Raw genomic sequence first — 23,113 nt, forward strand, 5'->3', positions numbered from 1 at the left:
AACTACAAAGCAATGAAGATCTTATCCATAAATTATGATTACTAAACCTTTGGAGCCAGTTTGGTTAGTGGTTAAAGCACCAGGCTAGAAACTAGGAGGCCGTGAGTTCTAGTCCCCCCTTCGGCAATGGCAAATCACTAATGAAAAACCTTGCCAAGAAAACTGCAGAGACAGTTTTCTGCCAGGAGTCAACCGTGACTCAAAGAACACACCACACACACACAAAATTGGAAGACTGCTGGCACAGCCTGGGTGTCACTGGACATTATATTAATATTTTCTACAATGAAAATAAAAGGCAGTTAAATATTCATAATAATTCATAAATATATATGTGAAACAATCTGAGTACAAGATAATGATCCCCAAGAAGTCAACTGGATTCTTGACAACATAAATGGTGGTGATTCATTGTGCCTGCACGGTTAAAACAGGAAGGTCTGAGATTTCTAAGGCAGCAGCTCTTGGTACTGCCATTAAGGAGCATATGAACAATAAATGAAAGTAAGTTTGCAGTAGCGTGTGAGGAAGAACACAGAAGCAGCAACCAGAAGCATCAGTCTGCTGAGACAGCATTCTCTGGAACAAAGTCTATCAAGACTACTAAGAAGACAGTAGCAATAACCACTTCACTACAATTAGAAAACATGTTAGAAAGTACAAGTAATCCTTGTTTAGCAACCACAGTTGGGACCGGCAACTCGGTTGTTAAGCAAAGCAGTTGCTAAGTGAAACCAGGACTGTTTATGATCTTACTTCAGCTTCCCTTTGCTTTACTGACCTGTGAAGTTCATAAATGTGAGGACTGGTGGCAAATTTGCTTTTTCATCACTGTGTAACTGAATGGTTTCTAAATGCAGTCACTGAACAAGGACTATCTGTATGGAGAAAAAAGAAGAAACAATTTATATATGAACATTTTAAAATTGTAGTTACTGGTCCAATGGAAAGTAGTCATGCCCAAGACGTTAGTATAATTCCCAGGGAGCATGCTTCATTGAATGAATCAGAAGCCATGAATCCTCTTTGGGATTTCCCCACTTGTACCTATGCACAGTACAAACTTGACCTGGGAACATCTTCCTGCTGTGTCCTTACAATAGAGCCTTTCTCTCATATACCCAGCCTATGAATCTGTTAGGTATGTCATCCATTGCTTGGGAGGAAGTCATGAGGCTGGGAACAGAGGGAACAGAAGCGGGATCAATGTGCTGTGGGGAAAGTACATGTCAGGCCAGTTGTTTTCTGCTGTTTCAGCCATGGAGAAAGGTGGCAACTATTCCATTAACTGCAGTAGATCTGCCACCTAACTCCTCTGAGGTTGAGGTATCTATTGATACTTCTCAGAGACTGGATGGGAGAACTTCCCAACTCCACCAGCACCTATATTTTACTGAATCAGTCCCATATTCTAAATTCCCAGGGCACACCAAACCCTGTTTGCCAGATGGGCTAGGTAGACCCAACATCCTTAACTGGCTGGCTGGTTTGGGGGTCAGTGTCTGGGAATGCAGCCAGAGAAAGAGGGAGCACAGATGCTCCCCTCTCAAAATTCTGGTTCGCTGCTCTTTTCTTATGAACGGTCCGGCGACTCCAGCCTTCCCTTGTTGGAGTACAAGCGACGAGCGCCACTCGGACGCTCGTCCGCAGAAACCCGCGGTGCTTTTACGCCAAGCTGGTAACCGCGGAAAGGAAGCTGGCGCATCTTCCTTCCGCCCTCCATATGCCCTCACTAATAAGCCCTCTTTCCGTGCAGAAGAGGATGAAGACCCGCAGAATCCAGCTGGGTACCAAAAATGCAGCTTCTTGCGAATTGCCAGTTCGCGGCGCACTAGCACTCCAGTTCAAGCTCCTGCGGCCTCAGCTGGGATCCCTGGAGGCCATGCAAACGCTCCACTGACGTTCTGTGTTTGCTGATTCACCCTCGGCTTCAGTGGGGACCCGAAGAGTCCTCAAAAGGATCTCAGCCCTCCCCCGCCGTCGGGCTCACGACGCCTAGCTTCTGAGCATATACAAAGCATCTAATTCCTCCCTAAGCAAGCTCCGTAATCAGCCCCCCACCCCCACCCCATCGTACTTCCAACTCGTACGTGTCTAGTGGCTGGGCTAGCAGCGGGTCGGTTGCCAGTTTCCCCGATACGGGCAAATGTGCGGGGGTTTTCTCAGCGCAAGGGAGCAGTTATTGGGGGAAAAAAGCTGAACCAGCTGAATTTCTGCCGGCCCTGAGTGGCTGCAAAGGGGTCCGTCTCAACTGGGCTACGAAAGAGAACGGAAAGAGCAGGGGAGAAAGGAAGCAGAGCCTAAGCCGAGTTCACCGGATAGGCTTGCCCAGTTAACTTAACCGTCCCGGGCTCTCCCGAAATCAAAAATGCCCCGCCCGCGAGTTGGTGGTTCAGCTTGTCCCGCGACCAAGCCTGGTAGCGGGGAGCGCTGCCTACGCAGCTCGAGCGCAGCCGCCTTAGGATGGCACCGTGCGCTGAAGGTGAAGCGCGGGCTGCTCTCCAGGAGCAGCGGAGCAAGAGAGTCAACGGAGCGACGGCAGGGCGGCAAGGACTGCGCGAGTGGGAGCAGCGGGGGCGAAGGAGCGGGCGAGGAGGCAAAGAGCTCCGCGTTCACCCGGCGGGAGGTGGGAAAGGTTTCGTGGGCGCCGCGCGCGGCTCCGCCCTCCGCCTTCCCAGCCGGGCTCCGGAGCCGAGGGGCGATGGAGCAAGCCGCGCGCAACTGGCAGCATGACTTTCGCCCGTGTCTTTCTGGCCGCGGCGCTCCTGCTGGTCGGGACGCTTCCTGAAGCCGGCAGCTCTGCGGCCAGCCGCTTCGCCTCCCCGCCTTATTTGTCGGCCACCCCTCGGGGCCCGGCCCCAGCGCAGCCACGCTCCCCGCCGTTCCAGCCCCAGCAGCCCGCCGGCGGGGGCGGCTGCCCGCGGAGCGGCGGGCGCTTCGTCAACGTGACAGAGTTCGGCGCGGGGTGCTTGCCCTGGGCAGAGGTGCCCAGCTTCCTGGAGCGGACGCCGCAGGGCAAAGGGCTGCGCGGGCAGCGCAACTTCTGCAGGAACCCGGACGGCAGGAGCAGGCCCTGGTGCTTCTACAGGAACAACCGCGGCAGGGTTGACTGGGGCTACTGTGACTGCAGACAAGGTGAGCGGGAGACGGGATCTCCGGGCCAGCTGTCATCTCTCGCCGGGAACGGACTGGTATTAACGCGCGCGTGGGAACTGCCCTTCCCCACGCATGTCCGGCCACTGAAGGGGCACACTGCGCTCGAGGGCAAAGCGATATCTCACACCCTCCCTACTTGGCCCTAATACCTTCTACCGAATATATTTTGTTCGAAAGCATGCAGCATGGTCCATGCGTATCGGATCAGCACGCCTAAAGTTAACGCTTGCAATTAATTCTGCAGCCTTCACAAGAAATAAAGTTACAAGTCTCTGCTTTACAGAAGCAAGAGAAAACACACATTCACAAACATATTCATTAAATGAAGACATCCTTCAGCACCCTCTAGTGTGTATGACTGTCTGAAAGCTCCAGCCTGATCATTGGGGTGATAACAGAGATGTTTACCAGCCCATAGGAATGTCCTCGTATTCATCTATAAAACGTTGCAGGGTTATGAGTTTATCGTGAGCATAATTACGCTTGCCTGCACTCTTAGTAGCGCAAGAACAATTGCTTAGGTTGGCATTGCTGAACACTTGGTTTAGATTAATTTAATCTGCAATGAGAGATTTCCAAAAGTTAGTTAAGCAAAACATTGTGGCTTAAATGAGTACATCTTATTGCCTTTAGTTGTGGGGGAGGGTGTGAGTTGATTTGGGGAGTCTGTATATACTTTAGGCATGTTTAGAATTTGTGGATTGGCTGTTGAGATGTGAGTGAAGAAAGATAAAAAGAGAAGGATAGAATACACCTACTGATGTGTTTTGGTTCTTTCTAAATGGTTTTAGGAATGCATTCAGCACCAAATGACAGTTGAAATTAAAGTAAATGTATTGGGGAGGCCATCTGATAATATTCTATTCCATTTAAAATATGTCCAGTGAAGGCAGTTCTTACAGTTTTGGATGGGACTATGTGATAAGGTCAATGCACATAGACTATTTTTTTTTTAACTAAAAACATATATTCCTGGTGCTTGTGCCTTGGCTGCTGGCATATGTTATGAATTCTTGTTGATATGTTTGGAGTATTGTTTTGGGTGTGTTGCTTGCACTGAATGATGGACACTGGCTGTTTGATGTGTTTTACTGTTTTACTGTTTAGGAATAATAAAAGTACCACCAGCAATTCCTTTACTGTAGAACATTTTTGCTTCTATTTCCTGTGTGTGTTTGAATGTGTTTCTGTTTAATCTCTCTGGCTGTCATGTGTATGTTGGCTGGTAAGCATACAGTATATAAAAATACAAAGCTCTGTTCACAGACTCTGAAGTGTCTTTTTAGCTGATGAATTATATACATCTCGGGCCTCCCAAATACTGCTTAACTACAGCTCCCAGCTAACCCAGCCAGATTGGCATTCGTGAGAGTTGTCAGGAATGCACTTGAACAATATCTGTAGAATTGGCCCCTAATTTGAAGTACTGAATGCTGACTTGACCATTACAGGTAGTGTTTGCTTGTGATATATTCTAATACCATGTGCTTTAATAAACATTTTTGTCTATTTTGTACGTCAGTTGCTTTATTTACTATTTTATATTTCAATGCCACTTATATGTTTGCACATTTGTGGGTTTGTATATAAGTCATAACGTTCCAGTGGAACATTCCAAACTAAGCATTCACAGAATAAGGCTATACAATTTAGTTATTTGGATACACATATAAATTTCTTCTCAGTATCAAGTAACTCCCTATCCAGGCAGTGGTCAGAATCAATCTTGCATTCCTTCAGAAAGGCTGCTGGATTGTGAACCTTTAGAACAGTGTTTCTCAACCTTGGCAACTTTAAGATGGGTGGACTTCAACTCCCAGAATTCCCCAGCCAGCAAGGCTGGCTGGGGAATTCTAGGAGTTGAAGTCCACCCATCTTAAAGTTGCCAAGGTTGAGAAACACTGCATTAGAACATGCCAGAAGATGCAAACTAGAGAATAGGGAGAGCTGGGTTGGTTCCTGCATAGTGGAAGAAGATATACATCCTGTGGTATGACCTAACACCCCTCCCCCCACCCTCCAGTTGCTTCAGTTACATTCAGTCACTAGATTTGGGAGACAGACTTAAAGGAAGCATTTAACTACCTAGGGCCATGAAACATGCATATTGTTTGAACTCAGTGCTTCTAAAGATTGTGTATATATGATAGAACATCTATTTAGAATTTCACATCTTGAAGATGGGTTGAACATTAGCTGATTCCACACAGATATAACCAGATTTTTAAACTACAAGCCTGGGATAGGAGGAAAAGTAGTTTTGGAGAATCCCGAAGGTCTTTCTTCCTTTGGCAAGCAGATCTGTTAGATCCTTCCGCCCAAGGAGAAGGACAAGATTATATCTGTCTAGTTGTGCCCACCTGTGTCATTTATGGTATCCACACTGTAGACTGGCCTTCTTGGTCCTAATCAATACTTAATTGGTTAAAACCCCATTGCACACCGAGGCTTTTGTATGAGGTTCCATAATTTAAGAAGCCTCTGAATGACAGAAGCAGCTAAGTATTAGCTTACTTCCTCATCCCCCTCTTGGCAGAATGTGGTTTCATTTGGTTTTGCAACAGCACCAACAAACCCTGAAATTGTTGCTTGTCGAGGCTTGTTTATTTATTGCTTCTAATACAATGAGATGCCAGATGGAGAATGACTGAGCAGGAGGGACTGAAAGTGGTTTGGTGTAGCTACTATGGTCAGCTGGATGTCTGTGGCCGTACAGTGTCATATCATATATTTTTAATAAACATGACCATTTCATTCTTTACCAGGTTTGAAGAAAAGTGTGCCTCCATATGCATTTTGGTGTAAATCTGTAAGTCCCCTGTAAGTCATAAATAACAAATGCTAAGGCTAGGGGTCATATCATTTAACTTTGATGTTTTACAAATAAGGTTCTAATAGAAGAGAATATATGTAGCTCATGGTGGAACTGTGGAATCCTTGGTGCTGTCTGAGCTTGGTTGTTTGCTTGCAGACATTTCATTACCCGAGTAGGTAACATCATCAGTGCTAGTGAGTGTGGGGTTTGCTCCCTGTTTATATACAGTAGCTTGCCCTGCCAGTGTTGGTGAGGGTGTGGTTTTCTCCTTAGTAGTTCCTTGATTAGGGTATTGTGTTCTGCTTGATTGTTTGTCTGGTGTTAATCCCTGCTTATCTGGGTGTTGGCTGCTGGAGGGGATATGTTCTGGTCTTTTTGTTTCCTTCTTAGGTTTTTTTATTGTCTCTTTTGAATGGTGTGTAAATGTGGTTTATCTCTATGTGTCTGTTGATGGCTGATTTGTCTGAATGCCAAGCTTCCAGGAATTCCCTAGCGTTTTTGGATTTAGCTTGGTCTAGGATGCTCAGTTTTCCAGTTGAAACTATGGTTGAGTCTGTCCATGTGTTGTGAGATTAAGTTTTCATTGTGTCTTCTGACTGCTAGCTGTTGTTCATGGATGCGCTCTGCTAGTCTTCTGCTTGTCTGTCCTACAATACATAGCGGCTGTTACAGCCCTTACATTGTATGTTGTAGATGACTCCTGTTTTTTTCTTCTTGGACTACTGGGTCTTTCAGTTTACTTAAGATGTGTTGGAGGACTTTAATTCACCAGGACATTTACTAATTCTGTCCTAGTATTATCTATCTTGGCACTGTTAAAGAAAAACAGTGCCAGGATAGATAATACTAGGACAGAATTAGAACACCATCCTAGTCCAGCTTAGAAGTTTAAACAGAATAGTGTATTATGAGTAAAACTTGAATATGGGAGTATCTGAATTATAATTCTTTTGCTAATATCAAGGGATCATCCTCATGTTCCCCTAATTGTAGCACTAGGATGCCCAGGTACCATTTTTATATGCCAGGTCCTAACAATGTTGCCTTTCTTAAAGTTAGCTTAAAGTTATTTTTAGCTGTTCTGGTTTTAAAGTAGTGTGTTTTCCTCATTTAACAATGCAGTTTTGGCTGAGGATACAACCTATCACACTTCATTGATGATGTGGTTGTTGACACAATCGGGGTAGAATTTGCCCATCTTCTTTTGGCTACTTTAGGCTCCCATTGATAGGCCCCTTCCCCTCTGGTCCCTGGGAATTGCCCTCCATAGCCATTTTGACTTGACTTGACTTGCTGGAGAGATTTGGCTTCTGCAGAGGATTCTGCTAGTGCCATATCTAACTGGTCATTGAAAAGTGTTTGCTGGGCTTATGTATGCTCATTGTAAAGATGAGCTTATCACTTCCTTGAAAGTGTGCTAGACCTTCTGTGTTGCACAGGAGAATGACATGAACTAGGAAAAGAAAGCCTGGTTCTGGCAGCTGGATGTTGTAGTTCTGTTACCTCTAGGTGCATTGCAAGGTGCAAGCTCCAGGCATGAAATGAAGTGGGAGGAATCTCTCCCAGTACTGCTGCTCAGAGGAATCCACCCTCTACTCTGTGATCTCTTTGATTTAGTGCTCTTTTAGAAGAGTGCTAGACCTTAACCCATGTTCAGAAATATCTCAACTGACAAGGTACAAGCAAAGTGTCCCATTGCACTTAGCACCCACTTATGGAGCAACTTGACTGGTAGCTAAATTCACCATTCTAAGTGCCCACATACACTCACCCAAACCTGCCTATCACATTGGTGGCTGTTTTTTCCTGATAGGACACTTAGTGGGATGAACAAAGCAAGGGGAATCCACCAATTGCTTTCCATAACTTGTGCTGAATAAAAGATGTGAGGACAGCATCAGTGTCCTGCCTCATCACTGTGGCAGAATAGGGCTCAGAAATCAGGACAACAAATGTTACACTGTCATACTTTTTTCCTAGTTCAATGATTAGTGGACAGCACTTTACATCAAGCTGTATAATATTATCCCCAGCTCAGTAAAATGATATACAACAATGAAGTTACATGGACTATTATTTCAAAGAAGTCTCATTGATCAACAAAATGATGATCTGTTAATACTGTGAAGAAGCCATTTAAGACAAGTGTACAGTTGTGTAATGCTTTGGGACTTCCGCGTTTTAGAAGAAATGAATGTGCAGTAACTCTGATGTTTTCACCCTGGAGGGAATTAATAGCTATAGCATAAATAAACATCACTGATTTCAGCAGTGCTTAGAAAAGGTCAGAATTAACTGCAAGTTTCTTCTTGTTCATCTTCTCTTGCCTATACATGGTATCTCATCTTGCCTCATCCAGAACACTTGGCACTTAAGTGTTAACAGAATAAATCTCATTTATGCTAGTCTGAATTCCCCTTCCAGCTTGCATTGGAAAGTGTAACAAGATCTTCTCCAAAAGGTACCAGAAGGCATCAAATGCTTCTATTTGGGATTGATCCAAAGGAGCTCTTATTGCAAGGCTGAATATATACTGCATGAATTGGCTCTTGATGACTTCAAGTTTAAGTTTGGGTGCAGTCCAGAGAAAGACATATGCAAATCAAATATATAGAAGCATGGTTACTTGAAGTAACTTCTGTAGCAATTTCTTTCTTTCCACGAAGACATCAGAGCAACTCCTTATTCCAATATTCTGCTGAAACGAAACTTGAAGCAGCAGACATTTCTGTCTTAAGAAGCACTGGTTCAGTTTTTTCCCTCCCTCCATCTTGTCCCTCTTCATTTTGTTTTTCACTGTTTTTTTTTTAATTTTGGGTTTATATTAACCAATTAAATCAAACTCTGTGAAACCTATGTGGGATCTTCACTGGGTTTCCTTTTGATTTTGCATCATTACTTTATCAGTTTTCAAATGCAACTGCTGCTTGGACAGCATACATTAATATATATAGCAGAATATTTTATGGGTATATAATGCATAATGTAATTAAGGCATAAGTGAGAAGAGTTCACATGTGTTCTATAATTAGTGGTTACAGTATGAATGTAATGCTGCAAGTGTCAACATAGCAGTGGAAATGTGGGAGAAGCGGGAGATAGCTTTGTAGTTTCAGGTAGTTTATTTTAAAACCTGGTAATTGCAATTGCTAGTTTAAAACTAGCAATGCATCATTACTTTATCAGTTTTCAAATGCAACTGCTGCTTGGACAGCATACATTAATATATATAGCAGAATATTTTATGGGTATATAATGCATAATGTAATTAAGGCATAAGTGAGCAGAGTTCACATGTGTTCTCTGGAAGGCAATTCCCAGGGACCAGAGGAGAAGGGGCCTATCAATGGGAGCCTAAAGTAGCCAACAGAAGATGGGCAAATTCTACCCCTATTGTGTCAACAACCACATCATCAATGAAGTGTGATAGGTTGTATCCTCAGCCAAAACTGTATTGTTAAATGAGGAAAACACACTACTTTAAAACCAGAACAGCTAAACAGCTATGTATTCATGTAGGGAAGTAGTGAAAATTGTTATTGTTGTTACTATTATGAAACTTTTCTTCCAGGTCAAAATGGCATTATTTATTTGATTGCTATGGCTATGTATTTGCCAAGGAACACAATACTTTCTTTTCCAATTATCTTCTTTTCAACCATAACAGTCCAGTGAGGTAGGCTGGGCTGAGCAACTGGCCCAGCATCAGTCAGTGAGCTTCCATGACTAAGAATCTAAATTTCCCTGCCACCCTCTTTCCCCTAGAGACATTTTTTGCTCTAAAAGAGAATCTAGAGCAAAGTGTTGGAAAACAGAGGCTACCAATTTGAAACCATTCCCATTGGTAAGAGAGATGTCACTGGAATAGACATGATAACCACTGAGCACAAAGAAATTGCAGCTTCTGAGAAATAAGTTGTAGAAGTAGTCTGGTAGAAATTGAATACTGAAGGAGAAATATCATCATGAAAATAGATTAGGAAGAGCTGAGTGGACCAGAAAAACAAAGTGCTAGTGTTAAATGGTCCCTTATGTATAGGTGATACTGTAAATATAAATAAATAATGGTAAATAAAGAATTGTGATCAGTTTGATAAGCATTTCACTGAGCCATTCCACTAATCCCACTGAAATCCTGATGCTTGTAAATCATGTAAACATATGATTACACATGGTTTCTTTACTTTGGAATGGTTGTGCATGTAGAAGTGTTATGTTTTACAATATAATGGGATTGTACAACGCCTTGGATTTGAAAGGTGCTTCACAGCAGGTGGGGCTGTGCACATACCACCGGCCTGCAACTCTTTAAAGGAGCTGCACCTTTTCTCAGGAATGTGCAGCTGTCCTACACAGCTGAAAGTCATTCGGGGTATAAGAAGTTGCAGACAAGGGTGAAATTCATGCCTCTGCATGCTCCAAAGAACCGTTTTCCCTTCAAGTCCAGAGTGCACAGTTATAAAAGTGTTTCAGAGTAGATTTTTAAACTCATTCTGACGCAACTGCTCATACATTTGGAAAGGTTAAAATCAGCTGAAATGGGATTAACCTATTTTGACAAGGATTCTGTTTTATTCACCTGACTTTCAGTACGGTGTCAAGGGATGATATAATAGAACAATTTATTATCCGTTGTGAATAGAATCTACAGTTGAATACAATATGCTTATGTTTTTTATCTACATAGTTAGGAAGGGTGTATAGTTAAAAGCATTCTGAAATTTCTTGTTTGCATAATTGCGAGCTGGCTAACTCAATTTAATCTAAGTATAACCTGAAATAATCTCTAAATCTTGATTGTGTAAACAAAGCTTAAGGCTACAGTAAAATAGTCTGGAATTTTTTGTGTTGCAACTTGATGATATTTGTATCTTTCTTCAAATTCCAATAGTCTGCATGGCTGTTTTTTTTACAATATATCAGATCCCACTGGTTCTAGCTAATATAGGCAGCACTGATAGTTGATGAAAATGGTTCTCTAGTAACATCTCAAAGGCTACATGTTGCCTATCTAGGTTTTATATAAAGGAAATACAGCGTTGGCCCATCTTTGAATTATAGGAACATGCTGCTTGTAGAAAGACATTCTGCCCCTAATTAGTGTATTGTGAGCAAAGTAGAACTGTAAATTAAAAATGGCCTTAGATTGATGGGTGTAAGTCTTAAAAGGAAAAAAAAAAGTGATGTTAATTAAGGTTCAAAGAAGTAACAAAGCTAATGAAACATACTCTCTATGGGATGTTTCATGTTTCAGGCATAAAAAAATTAATTCTATTGGTGCCAATGATGGCGATATCATGGCCTAAGGATAGGAAGGTCTTAATGAATACCATAACTCACATAAACTTTAGCCAATTGTATCTGTCCATTCTGTAGCTATCATAAAAGGAAGAATGCTAGGTCTCTTCAGCCCTCTTCCCAGTTCACTTTGATAATCTGAGCACTGATAATTGATACATAAAGCCAAATCTTTTAAAATATTAGATCATTAATAATTGATCTACCATACAGTATTCTGGAAAATAATATTCACTTATTCACATTGCATATGAGACTGGTTGCCTACATAGGACAAATGGTTGACAAGAAAAGCATATTTAAAAATGCAGATTAAAAATGTTAATTAATTACTTTAGAAAATACCCCACAATGTCAGATTGAAATATTAAAGGCTTCTTATTTGAATGTACTATATTTGGAACTTTTCATATTTGACAGTTCTTTCTTAGTAATGTAAGCCTGCCATTGTTAAGCACTTGTTTGCTTCATTCCAAGATTTGGAATGAATTAAATAAATTCCATAAATTCACATGAGCTGAGTAAAGTGGTGTTTGCTTGTGGTCAGACATGAATAAATACATTGTTTTGCTTGAAATAAACTCCTAGCATCTCTGTTATGTAGAATACTTTATGAGTCACTGAAAAAGTTATGTAAACGGTATGATAGTTTCCTAGTTCCTTTAAACCTAATGGCAATAGAGGAGAGGTAAAGTAATCAAACCGAGTCAGGCTATTAAAAATGTTTAGAAGAAAAGAAGTATGGTTTTATGAAGTTGGCATTTCTCTGCCTGTACATTACAACTTAATCACAACAATCACTAGACAGGAGCTAGAGAGAAATGCCACCAAAGGATACCTAAACTCTGTTACTATTTGAAATCCCTAGGCTAAACTGTCCTGGACTTCAGTCTAGCTAAAAGACTGGGAGCAATAAACTACCTAGAGTATAAACAATAACATTTTCCCTACTAGGTCCATATTTCAACAGTGATTGACCTTCTTTAGGGAAAAGCTATATAATATTTTTATTCCATAAGGCATTTACTAATTGTACTAAGTATTGTGATTTTGCTACACTGTTTTTATATGTAAGTGAGTGTAATGAATGTTTTGAGCTTTTAAACAAATAATTGCATTCACTAGGGGTGGATAATGGGTGCCTGTCAGCACGTTTGTACTCTCAGACGCTATCCTTCTCTGAGCTCTTTCCTGCAGCTGAGTTTACTTTTTTAAAAGGTTCTGCTAATTAATAAAAATTAGAAACTGGCATATAATAATGAAAAATACCAGCCTCTAGCATCACATGTTTGGGATGTATCCATCTGCTCAAAGAATGAGAGAAATAAGATGGGATCCTGCATTTATAAGGGTAATAGGAGTTTGCTTTCTGGTAAGTTGATCTTGCTTGATTGGCCTACTCATTTTGGCATCCATTTGTGGAATAGGCAAGTTCCAGAATGGCAGTCCCCTTTTGGTAGTGCCTACAACAATGGTACTAACATTTGTTAGGGCTCCCAAAATTTGGAAAAAAAAAAAAAATCTCTCCATAGCAAACATATTAACCGCAATTATATTAAAATACTTCTGTTGGATGGATTGCATTATAAAACATACCTGAAAGTAACGTTCATTCCATTCCAGTAAAATTATAAAAGTGCTTCTCTGAAATGGACTGGAAGAGTATAGATGATCTGGGGACTTAACTGATTGACTTTATTATGATCAAGCAGTTCAGATGACAAGCTTCACAGAACTAGAAAAGGAACATAGTTTGTATCAAAAAGTGATAATAAGCAAAACATTCTAGAGAAAGGGTATGGTTTATACTGTTTATATATTTGAGTTCAACATGCCTCTTTCTGATCACTGTAAAAACAACAAATGCCACGCAGACGATATTTCTTTCTAATGGAAAAACCTAGCATAAATCTTTTGCGCATGGTTTGTAATGACTATATTACCATTATATAATCTCTGAAAGAAATAAATGTACCTTCTTTTAAAAAAAATAAACAGGATCAGTAAGACTTAAAGGTGGCAGAAATGAGTTTGAAGGCACAGTTGAAATATATCTAAATGGAATATGGGGAACAATCTGCAGTAACCATTGGGATAATGCTGACGCTTCAGTGATATGTCAACAACTTGAACTTGGGTAAGTAAATTAACGTTGAGTAAATAATGCCGTTCTTGAAAGTTTTTCACATCATTCATAAATATAATGGCAGTTACTTCCGAATTTCTCCTAAGTTATGTTACAATAGCTTGCAGTATTAGTTTAGAGAAATTGTTTACTTCTCTTCTAGAATGTTAATGACTAATATTACATTGATTGCTTTAAATTCTTTTAAAATAATCATAACTGTAGCTTTAACAAGTAATATGCTACATTGCATTGTTGCAACGGAAGGTTAAATGTGATACAGCACTTCTTAAGAAGCAGAATTGTTAATTTGAACAGGTGTAATTTATTTATTTTTTAGTTAGTTAGGGTTAGCCTATGCAGTTCTATTAAAGATAATGAATTTTACTCTAAGCTTGCTTTATAGTCTATATCTTCTTCTCTTTTTGTTTGGTAATGGGGGGGATAAACTGCTTAAATTTTATTCCTGAAGATTTAAATATGTGTTGCAAACTTTGCTTCTTGGTGAAGGAATGTCTAACTAGATGAAAGTAGGAAGTTAACATTTTCTGCACCTATTTGTTTTCATCAAATGGTAGTCCAGATTTTTGGAGCCCAGATCTGATAGACTTACAGAGATGTATTGATTTGATGCAATGAAATCCAGAACACAAACTATTTCTGTGGCTCTTCTATAGAAACTACAAAATTGTAACTTTCCTGCCATAATGATTTCCCTGGGAACCTGGTAATATATGGAGTTAAACTGTTGATGAAACAAATGCTTGAGTTATCTTCAGACCCCTGTATATATCTGTGCTTTTCTCTGGATCCTCCATGCTGGCACATTTTTTTTTTTTCATTCTGTCTACACTGCCCTGATTTTAGTTTGCTTTAAAACATATGAGACAATGCTTAAAGCAAAAATATTGAAATGAGTCTGAGTCTTGGGGGTTAGGCATACATGGCAAATTTCCTATATGTGCAATTTTCTTACAAATTTCTGTATAAGAAATAGCATGAATCTTGTACAAATTAATCTTCAACAGATTATAATAACCTTTTTTCAGTCCACACACATGAAGTTAAATATGTAGTTCTGTATGATGCATAGCAATATATACGTTCCATTGTCTGCATGGATATGATTGCCATGTAAGAAACTTGTAATTTAGTAAATAGAAATGGCCATTCACATGCAGATCCCGTTTTAATCAGTGTTCCTAATCAGAGATAACATAACACAGAATAGTACAAAAACTGTTGTGTAACTTCCTTTATAATCTTGAGAGTGGTGACTTGTGTCTTATATAGCAAAACCAGTCATCCATGGAATAATGTTGTAACTGCTAATCCTTGCTTTATCTGTATAGAGAATGGCTGTTTCAATCGAGTGATACCGTGCTTTAAGAACAAGAAGAAAATCTGAGACTGAGTACATGATGAAATCTTTGAAGTGAAACAGAACAAGAAACCTCACAGGAAATATTAAACAAAATATGTTCAGACTTTTCAAGGGCTGTTGTTTAAAAGGGATGGGTCAATACTTGCCAAGATCAGCCCAGATCCAATCTCTACGAAAGCCCTTCCAGTTGCTGAAATTTAGCTATTCTGGTCCTAAACTGTAACCTAGATGGTTATAGTTCCTAAATCATCTTGCTAGTTTAATTTACAAGTATTCTAAAGTCTTCCTAAACCATGTTGCAAATGTATTAATTTTATTACATAAGCAATTTATGTTCTATATTTGGTTAGCCTACTTTTCAAATGATTATATAATTTTAATTCTTAGTAGATTATTTAACATTAAAAGCCAATATTAATGCATAGCACAAAAAAGATAAACACTGTTATACTAGTATAATACAGATGCTTACAAAAAAATTTTGTTTTGGAAATTATACAGCTGCTAGGTGTAGTGGGCAGGTGTGTGTATGTATGTTATGAGGATAGGTCCACTGCTGCTGTGTAATTCTCTGGAGCAATTACTCGTAGGTTGTGGAGTTCTATGCGTTTTCAAAGCTCTCTGCATCTCTGAATACCCACTAATATTTTGGACATGTTCAGTGAAGTGTGAAAACTGTCTGAAGATGTGATATGGGGACTAGTATAGGAATATTTTTTAAATAACTAAATAAAATGCCTTTTTATTACACTACACACAAGTTAGGAATAGGGAGGTAAAAAAAAAAATGGTGCCGGCTTTCCTGTATACTTTGTGTGCTTATCTGAGAGATACAGGCAAGAGAATTTTAAGATCCCAGTATGGTTGAGCAGGATCATGATATCATTCAATCAGTGGATTTTGAGTATTTTGGTTTTGATTTGGTTTTTTTTTTTTTTTAAACTCTTTGAACTTGGCTCTGAGTTCTGAGATACCTCAGAAAACCTGAGCTACTTTAAAAATTTTCAGTGCTGCCCACTGACTTACTATTTAATGCATAATATCACTACCATACCATTAACCAAAGGTGTTTTTTGTTATGATCCTGCTTGACCTGACTGTGCATTGTTTTATAATGTCTATTATGAATTTCCAGATACCAATCCAATTTATATAACTGGATTTTATGCCTGATTAATTGATTATGTGCCATCAAGTTGTTATTGACTCTTAGCAACCACATACATAAATTTTCTTCCTAACTTAGTCCTTCATCTCTTACAATGGCACCAAATTGCCATTGTAACTGAGTCTATCCACTTTGCTGCTGGTTGTCCTCTTCTTCTCTCCTTCCACCTTTCCCAGCATTAGAGCCTTCTGCAGAGAGCTAAGTCTTCACATAATGTGCCTGAAGTAGGATAATTTGAACCTGGTCATCTGGGCCTTGAGTGAGAATTCTAGGTTGATTTGTTTAATGAACCATTTGTTTGTTTTCTTAGCTGTCCATGGTATTCTCAGGAGTCTTCTCCAACACCATTTAAAAAGCAGTTTTGGAGCTCACTAGAGAAATTGTTGTTTGGTGAAATTCTGAAAACAATTTAGTTCCACTTTGATCATGTACTTTGGTTTGCTTCGGGCCCTAACTACTTCATGTTTCTCTGACGTTTTGTAGCTCAGAACAAAACAACAGTGATGACACATATGATATTTAGCATGAAATAAAATACTAACAAAGAATTTGTAATTAGCTCGGTTTTCTTCTTAACTATTTGTGTTTGTTGTTCTTTCCATAGAAAGAGAGGCACAGCAAAGCACACCCTATTTTCTGGACTGAGCCTTATTCCTGTACACTGGACCAATGTGCATTGCCATGGCAATGAAGAAAACATCCTGTTATGTGAAAAAACTATTTGGCAGGGTGGAACGTGTCCCCAGAATATGGCAGCTGCTGTCACATGTAGCTTTTCCCATGGTAAAACCACAACAACAACTACAAATAATTACACAATAATAAACAGCAGTTTCATCCAAGATGATCTGATAGCGGATTACATAGTAAAATGGAAAATTATTGGTAGTAAAATGATTAAGTCGGCCTTCCTGAGCATGGTGCCCTCTAGACATTCTGAGGAATGCCAGGCTGGGAAAATTTAACATAAGTGCATTCTGAATAATACCATCAGCAGGTACTCCATGCTGAAATGCAGTTCTGCTACAGTGATATAAACAGTGATTTGGGGATCAAAAAGAGAGCAATACAGAATTCTTACCCTGTCGATGAATTGCCTTCCCAGAGCCCTGAAGATGAGAATTACAGTCTCTTGCTTTATATCTTCCTTTACTCCCTAAAAAAACATTTATCTGCTACCTGAAATGTTGCTTTTGAAGACTTCCCATTGGATTTGTGCAGAAGGTTTTATTTCGAGGAATTAGAAGAAAACCTTCTTTGGGGAGTGGTCTTGCTAATGGAATGCAAGATAGTCTTCCTTCTTCAGTCATTTTTATAATTCAGTATTCAGTTTGATTTTAAGTGCCTACTCTATTCAAAATAATGGGTTTTATGTTTTGTATGCTATTTACTTTTAATGTTTTTCCCCATCTGGACAATTTCGTGGAATTTGTTATTGTTATTGAGGAACTCCTCTTTCTGTTGTGCAGACATTGGTGCTTTCCACTAATCTGTCAAGAGTTTCATTGCCCATCATCATATTTGATTGTCTGCATTCTTCCCCCACATGTTTATCATGACATATTATGGGAAAAATGTCTCACTAGTTGACCATTGCTTGGGTGCAGTGAATCAGTGTTGATCACAATGAGCCTCCTAAATACCTGTGAATTTCTCTAACAAACACAAGTTGTGATTAGCACAGATCTTTCTTTTTTGATGTCTAAAGGAAAGCAGTTCAAATCAGAATTCTATATGATCTCTTGGAAACAAAGCCTAGAACTTAGAAAGAATAGGATTTCCAACAGAATTCTGAATTCAACACTGTTACTCAGTGGAAGGTGGAATTCTTGTGAAGCTGATTAAAGTATGAGATCATATTTCCCTGAGCAGCTGCTTAGAAAGGCATGCCTATCCTTTGAGAATGATGCCTTGATAGTAAAGGCATGCAATACGGTATGTATGTATATACACTTGCTTAGGCCAAAAATACTTGCTGGTGTGGCAATTTGTCACCTTTTGCAAAAGCACATGCCATACTTCTTCTTAATTCCCAAATGAAGCATGTTTTGTCTACCAGTTGATTGTTAATATTTAAAACATCCAGCTGGAGATTTCAATACTCTCATGCTTAATCATATTTTTGTATAGGAGCTGCACAGAGATTAGAAATGTTAGGGCTCTGCTTCTTTTCTTTTTCTTTTTAACCAAATGGTGATACAATGGCTCTTTTTAACATTGCTCCAACTTCCAATATATGTAGAACAGGAACAACTTAATGCAAGAAATGTTATTTTCAACTGAGGCTATTATATATCAAAAGGGCTTCATTGTTCTTTTTGAGAGGGCTCCTTGATGAGAGTGGATTTAAAAGGTCATTTGAGGAGGGCTAGAGTGAGATATGCATAAAGCCCCATAGACTGGCTCACACAGTCATTTTTTCCTACCTGTTAGCCATCTTCTTGTTCTCACATGGAGCTAGCAGTGAATTGCAACCTATTATAACAATCCCATTAGCGAGTAGGGCTGCCTACATGTGCAGGAAGGGAACTGCATGAAGATAGTTTGGGGCATAGCAATGTTACTAATGGAACTAATCTTTTCCTTCTTGCAAAAATTAAAGTGGGAATATAAATGGAAGTTATAATGAAAATGAAACTTAACTGAAATCCAGTTTCTGTAATACTCAAGTTTGGAATAATCAGAGTGATCAAAACTCTGTATGAAGAGTTATAGCTGCTTTGTTGCCAGTAGAAGCAGGAAGCACAGAGTCCTTGTATTACCTGTTCCTTTATATTTCCATCTCATAAAAATATTTTTTCTCTCTCTTTGTACAACCAAAAATGTGGCTTGTGCATGTCTTTGCCAAAGAAATATAAACACCTGCATTTTGTATAGGATGGGAAGTTACTGTAAATTTTCTACTGAGCTATTTTGAATAATTATCCCTCAATTTTAAAGGTTGAATATGATCTATTTTGGTTTGCAAAAAATACACATTGGAGGGATTTTGAAGCCATCAGAGCCTGTGGTCATTGCTATAGTTTGGAAGAATTGCACTGAGCAGTTAAACATTATAAAAGAAACACTTTATCCTGGAAATGATTTTATTTTCATTACTTTCATTAAGTGATATGCCATGTATAGTTTTATAAAACATTATAACATTATTTTCCCCTGCCTTTTCTATGAAACTAAAATCTTCAGACTTGTTTTCTCTACAAGGAAAGTACTCTTACATTGCTTTGGTTGCCAATTTCTGTACCTTTTTCTTTTTGAAATCCTGCATTATTCTCTTCATTAATCCTAACTCTAGAGGTCTTCAAAGCTGAATTGTAATTTTAGTGCTGCATCCACTTTATTTTTAAGATTCATTTCTCCCATGCTTATTCAACAAATCCTTTCTTATCCTGTGTTGTTATGGAGGAAATTTCCTTTTTTTATTAGGAAAATACCTTGTGAATAATTGCAGTTATGAACTCTGAAGCAACTGTGAAAAACAACATTCTTCTGTTCTTAATCGACAGTATTATAACAGTACAGGTGACATTTCTTCCATTTCATTGATCAAGTTCATATGGAGTATTTAGCTGTCCTTTTTACAGCTAAAATTCTATCCTGAAGCTGCAGGAGTTAACTCTCATGGGCAACCTGTAAGTCTGATAGGTGCATATTTGGAAGGTGCTCAAATACAATTTTATTTGGTAATATGAATTATACTGCTCATATGCCATCTTTGTCAGTGCAATTATAGCAAAGAAAGCAACATGGGGTAGCACATTGAACTGTAGCTGGCCAAATTACATTGTTCTTACCTACTCTAGTCCAACCTTTCCATCTCAATTTATTGGGATTGTCATTGGCCGTGGCAACTGGGAATATTACACATCACAATCCCAGCCCATCTGGATGGAGAATGACTCTAATTCCTGGCCAGTACTGAATACAGCTAGATAATCTTGTCTGGACAAGACACTCTTATCGAGGCTGTGATCAATACTAGCCGGGAATTGATCCAGCTAGTATCCGGTCATTGCAAAAACAGTTAGATTAAGAAAAGACTCAAATGTTGCTAGGAAATTAATAGCATTTTTTCTTTCTATTTTGTCCCATTATTTGGTAATGGAAACCTTATTTTTCTCTTCATATTTTTATATTCAGCCTCTGGTTTTATTCCAGTCCGATTGGTGGATGGGAGCAGTACTTATGAAGGAAGAGTTGAAGTGTATCATGCTGGCCGATGGGGAACCATCTGTGACGACCAGTGGGATGATGTTGATGCTGAGGTAGTCTGCAGGCAGCTTGGCTTTGGGTTAGTTTGTTCTAGATAAGTTATTTCCACTTGTAAAACTAAAAGCACCGAAAGATGTTTAAAAAACTCAGATTGCTTGCTGTCCCTCATAGAATAGAGCTAATCAGTTTTGAACCTGGGAACACTACTTTAAAAGAAGGTAAAACTCCATGAGAATTTTGGAGCATTGGGTCCTCAATCTTTCAAATCTTAACTCTCACCAATCGCTCTTTCAAATAAACGGGCTTCACTAAGAAACAAAAAGCATCCTTTTTTTTTTCTTGAGAAGGCTGGATGTGTATTTTCAGACATTTTGTTATTATGTTTGCTAGTGACAGTACATTTAAAGTAATAAAAAGGACAGTAATGCTAATGACACTGTTGTTGATTGAGAGGAAACTGGAGCTGAAGCAGTATTTGTGATTTTGAGAACAGCCTTCCGTATATCTAAACCAAAAACTACATCCAAATAATGAAAGAGAGAACTGACTACTGTAAAATGCTATGTTAGTTATTTTATTAACCTTTCAGAAGCTTCTTGCTCTTTTGAAATAATTAGTCTCTTTGGCTAAGCACACTTGATGGGAGACTTGTGGCTCTATACTTCCTCTTTGCTCTTCTCTCTTTCTCTTGTGGATTTTCCCCCTGATTTGGGGAGGGGAGTCAAGCCCACTTAGACTACTTCTGTATACTGCCAGTGGTACATATACCACAGGTTGTGAAGCACTGTTCTAGAAATGGTTCAGTTGTTTGGACAATGCCTAAGTGGAAAAGGACATCACATATTTTGCTTTCTTTTTCTTTCCTATAACATGATATACTCAAATGGTGACCATCTTATTTGTTTATTACTGAATGTAGCAAATTAACCCATTTGGTTAGTTGATGGTTTTTAAGCAGTTAATGGACCATGAATGTCATGTGATCTTTGCTACGTGAGTATCCATAAGTATTCATAAGTCAGCCTTCTCCAACTGGTGCTCTCCAAATTTATTGAGACTATTGCTTTCAAAAATCCCAGCTAGTTGTAGTCTCAGTAGATCTGGAAGGCTTCATGTTAGGGAAGACTAACCAGGGAAGTTCAGAAGCTCATTGTAAGTTGCAGTATTTATCCCAAAGTTGAGGCTGAATTTACTGTAAGTGAATTTTTGCAAAAAGGAAGAACAGACCAAAAAGATGACAATGAAAAAAAGAAAAAAAAGAAAAAAAGAAAACCAACTCAAACCAATATGAACACAGAAAAAAAAAATCCTGTACAATGTCCAGCTCTCTCATCCTGTCAACAGAGGGTTGATCAATCCAGGAGATTTCCCCCCTCCCCCGAATAAAAATGTGCATTTATCTCTCTCTCACACACACACATACCTGCCAGAAGCTGCACTATAAAGAAAAAGGCAGGGTCAGGACAAAAAATTGCATAACTGCTAATTCAAATTAATTGCTTATAAAATAAGGTACACATTTTATAAAATTAATTATCTTTGTTTACTTTGTGCTGGTCATTGGCCAAATAAAGATTACTTGACAAGAAGATTAACTGATTCCTATCAACATATACCAACCTTCTTTCTCACTTAGATAAACTATGTGATATGCTATGGTGGAAAACCCACCCCTAAATCACCAATAACTGGAGAAAATCCAAACAAGCATTTATTAGTTCCAAAGTTAGCAGGTTACAGTCAGTCACTGGCTTCTTGCATTCAGACAAGCCAAGAGCAACAGCCCCAAAGTCACATAGATCTTATATAGGATGTTGCTCAGACAGTTTGAGCATGCGTGTTCATCAGCAAAAAACAAAAACAAAACACAAACACAAACAGAATTGCTTTACAACTGATAAGGGAGCAAGATAATCACAAAGGGAGATGCAGGTTTCCTTCATGGTATGAAATCATTACAGACACATTCCTAGAAAGGAAACACAATAGCTTTGATCTAACTGTTATTCCACAAGCTGGCCCTGCATTTACTGTGAAAGAAGGGAGAGATAAAGGGGCAGGGTAGAATATATCCTTGAATCATTCTCCTTTCAAGCCATGAACTCTTCAACCAATTAGTCACTATCAGGCACAGGCTGGTACAGAAATTCTATTCCTAAGCAGAGATACACAATAAAGGAAGTAGAAATAAACATATGTGTAATACTATACTTACATAAATAAGTGCAAGTATGATTGCATCATTGAGTCATCTTGAGTTCTTATTCCAACTCTACATACACCCACAGTATATACAAACATGCCCCTTCCTCCTTGCAGCAGAAACAACAACAAAATGGGTAAAGAGCAAGAGGCAACTGGTAAGGAAAAGAGCACTGCTCTTAATCCTCAGAAAGGATTAATCTCACTCAGCAAGAATTCAAGCAAGGTTAACTTCAAGTTAATACTAAAAGGCTTCCACTTTCAGCAGATATATCAGTTTGGAGTCAGGCAGCACCTAAACTGAATTATACACATACATACATTGCCCTTCTGGTCCATTCCTTTATTTTCAACAGTTTCTTCTATTCTTATCAGCTAATATATGACTTAATAAGTTAACCCTAATTATTGGGGTAAGGGGAAATCATCTTACCAATCAGGTACTTGGGGTGCCCCTATAGATACAAGTTACTGAGATTTATTTCATCACACATTTTGTAGGTTCTGAACAGATAAAGATATATTATTTCTTGCTAGCTTTATTTTTTTTCTTGAACAAGTTACCTCAAATTTTTTAGCTAACAATCTGAATAATTTTTTTAGTTGTCTGCCTTACCATGTGACCCTTGTCCAACCTGTCTAGTTAAACGTAGACTATGAAGACTGACAGTGTTACTTAGATGGTTTAATCTTATTTGTATTTGGACTTTGCAAGTCAGTAGCTGAAGGTTTAAAATATCAATGTCAAAGGTC

At 39.0% G+C, this 23,113-nt stretch overlaps 1 protein-coding gene across 4 annotated transcripts in view; it reads left to right on the forward strand.

The window, feature by feature from the left end:
- The first annotated feature begins 2,456 nt into the window (after positions 1 to 2,456).
- Positions 2,457 to 23,113, forward strand: part of PRSS12 (serine protease 12) — a 43,230-nt gene continuing 22,573 nt past the window's right edge. Inside the window, exons 1-4 of one of the 4 annotated variants that reach the window (XM_088132921.1) lie at positions 2,457 to 3,135; positions 13,268 to 13,406; positions 16,551 to 16,729; positions 20,105 to 20,237. In XM_088132921.1, the coding sequence (XP_087989047.1) occupies positions 2,730 to 3,135; positions 13,268 to 13,406; positions 16,551 to 16,729; positions 20,105 to 20,237 (857 nt within the window). In that variant the 5' untranslated portion in view covers positions 2,457 to 2,729. Of the gene's footprint in view, positions 3,136 to 13,267; positions 13,407 to 16,550; positions 16,730 to 20,086; positions 20,238 to 23,113 lie in introns of all 4 variants that reach the window. The other 3 variants (XM_088132920.1, XM_088132922.1, XM_088132923.1) reach the window with 3 other exon arrangements.

The sequence above is a fragment of the Python bivittatus genome, unplaced genomic scaffold, assembly GCF_059951505.1.
Source record: "Python bivittatus isolate LINGU-HERP-01145 unplaced genomic scaffold, Pbiv_v1 ctg000070_np1212, whole genome shotgun sequence".
In the NCBI taxonomy this organism is placed as follows: Eukaryota; Metazoa; Chordata; class Lepidosauria; order Squamata; family Pythonidae; genus Python; species Python bivittatus.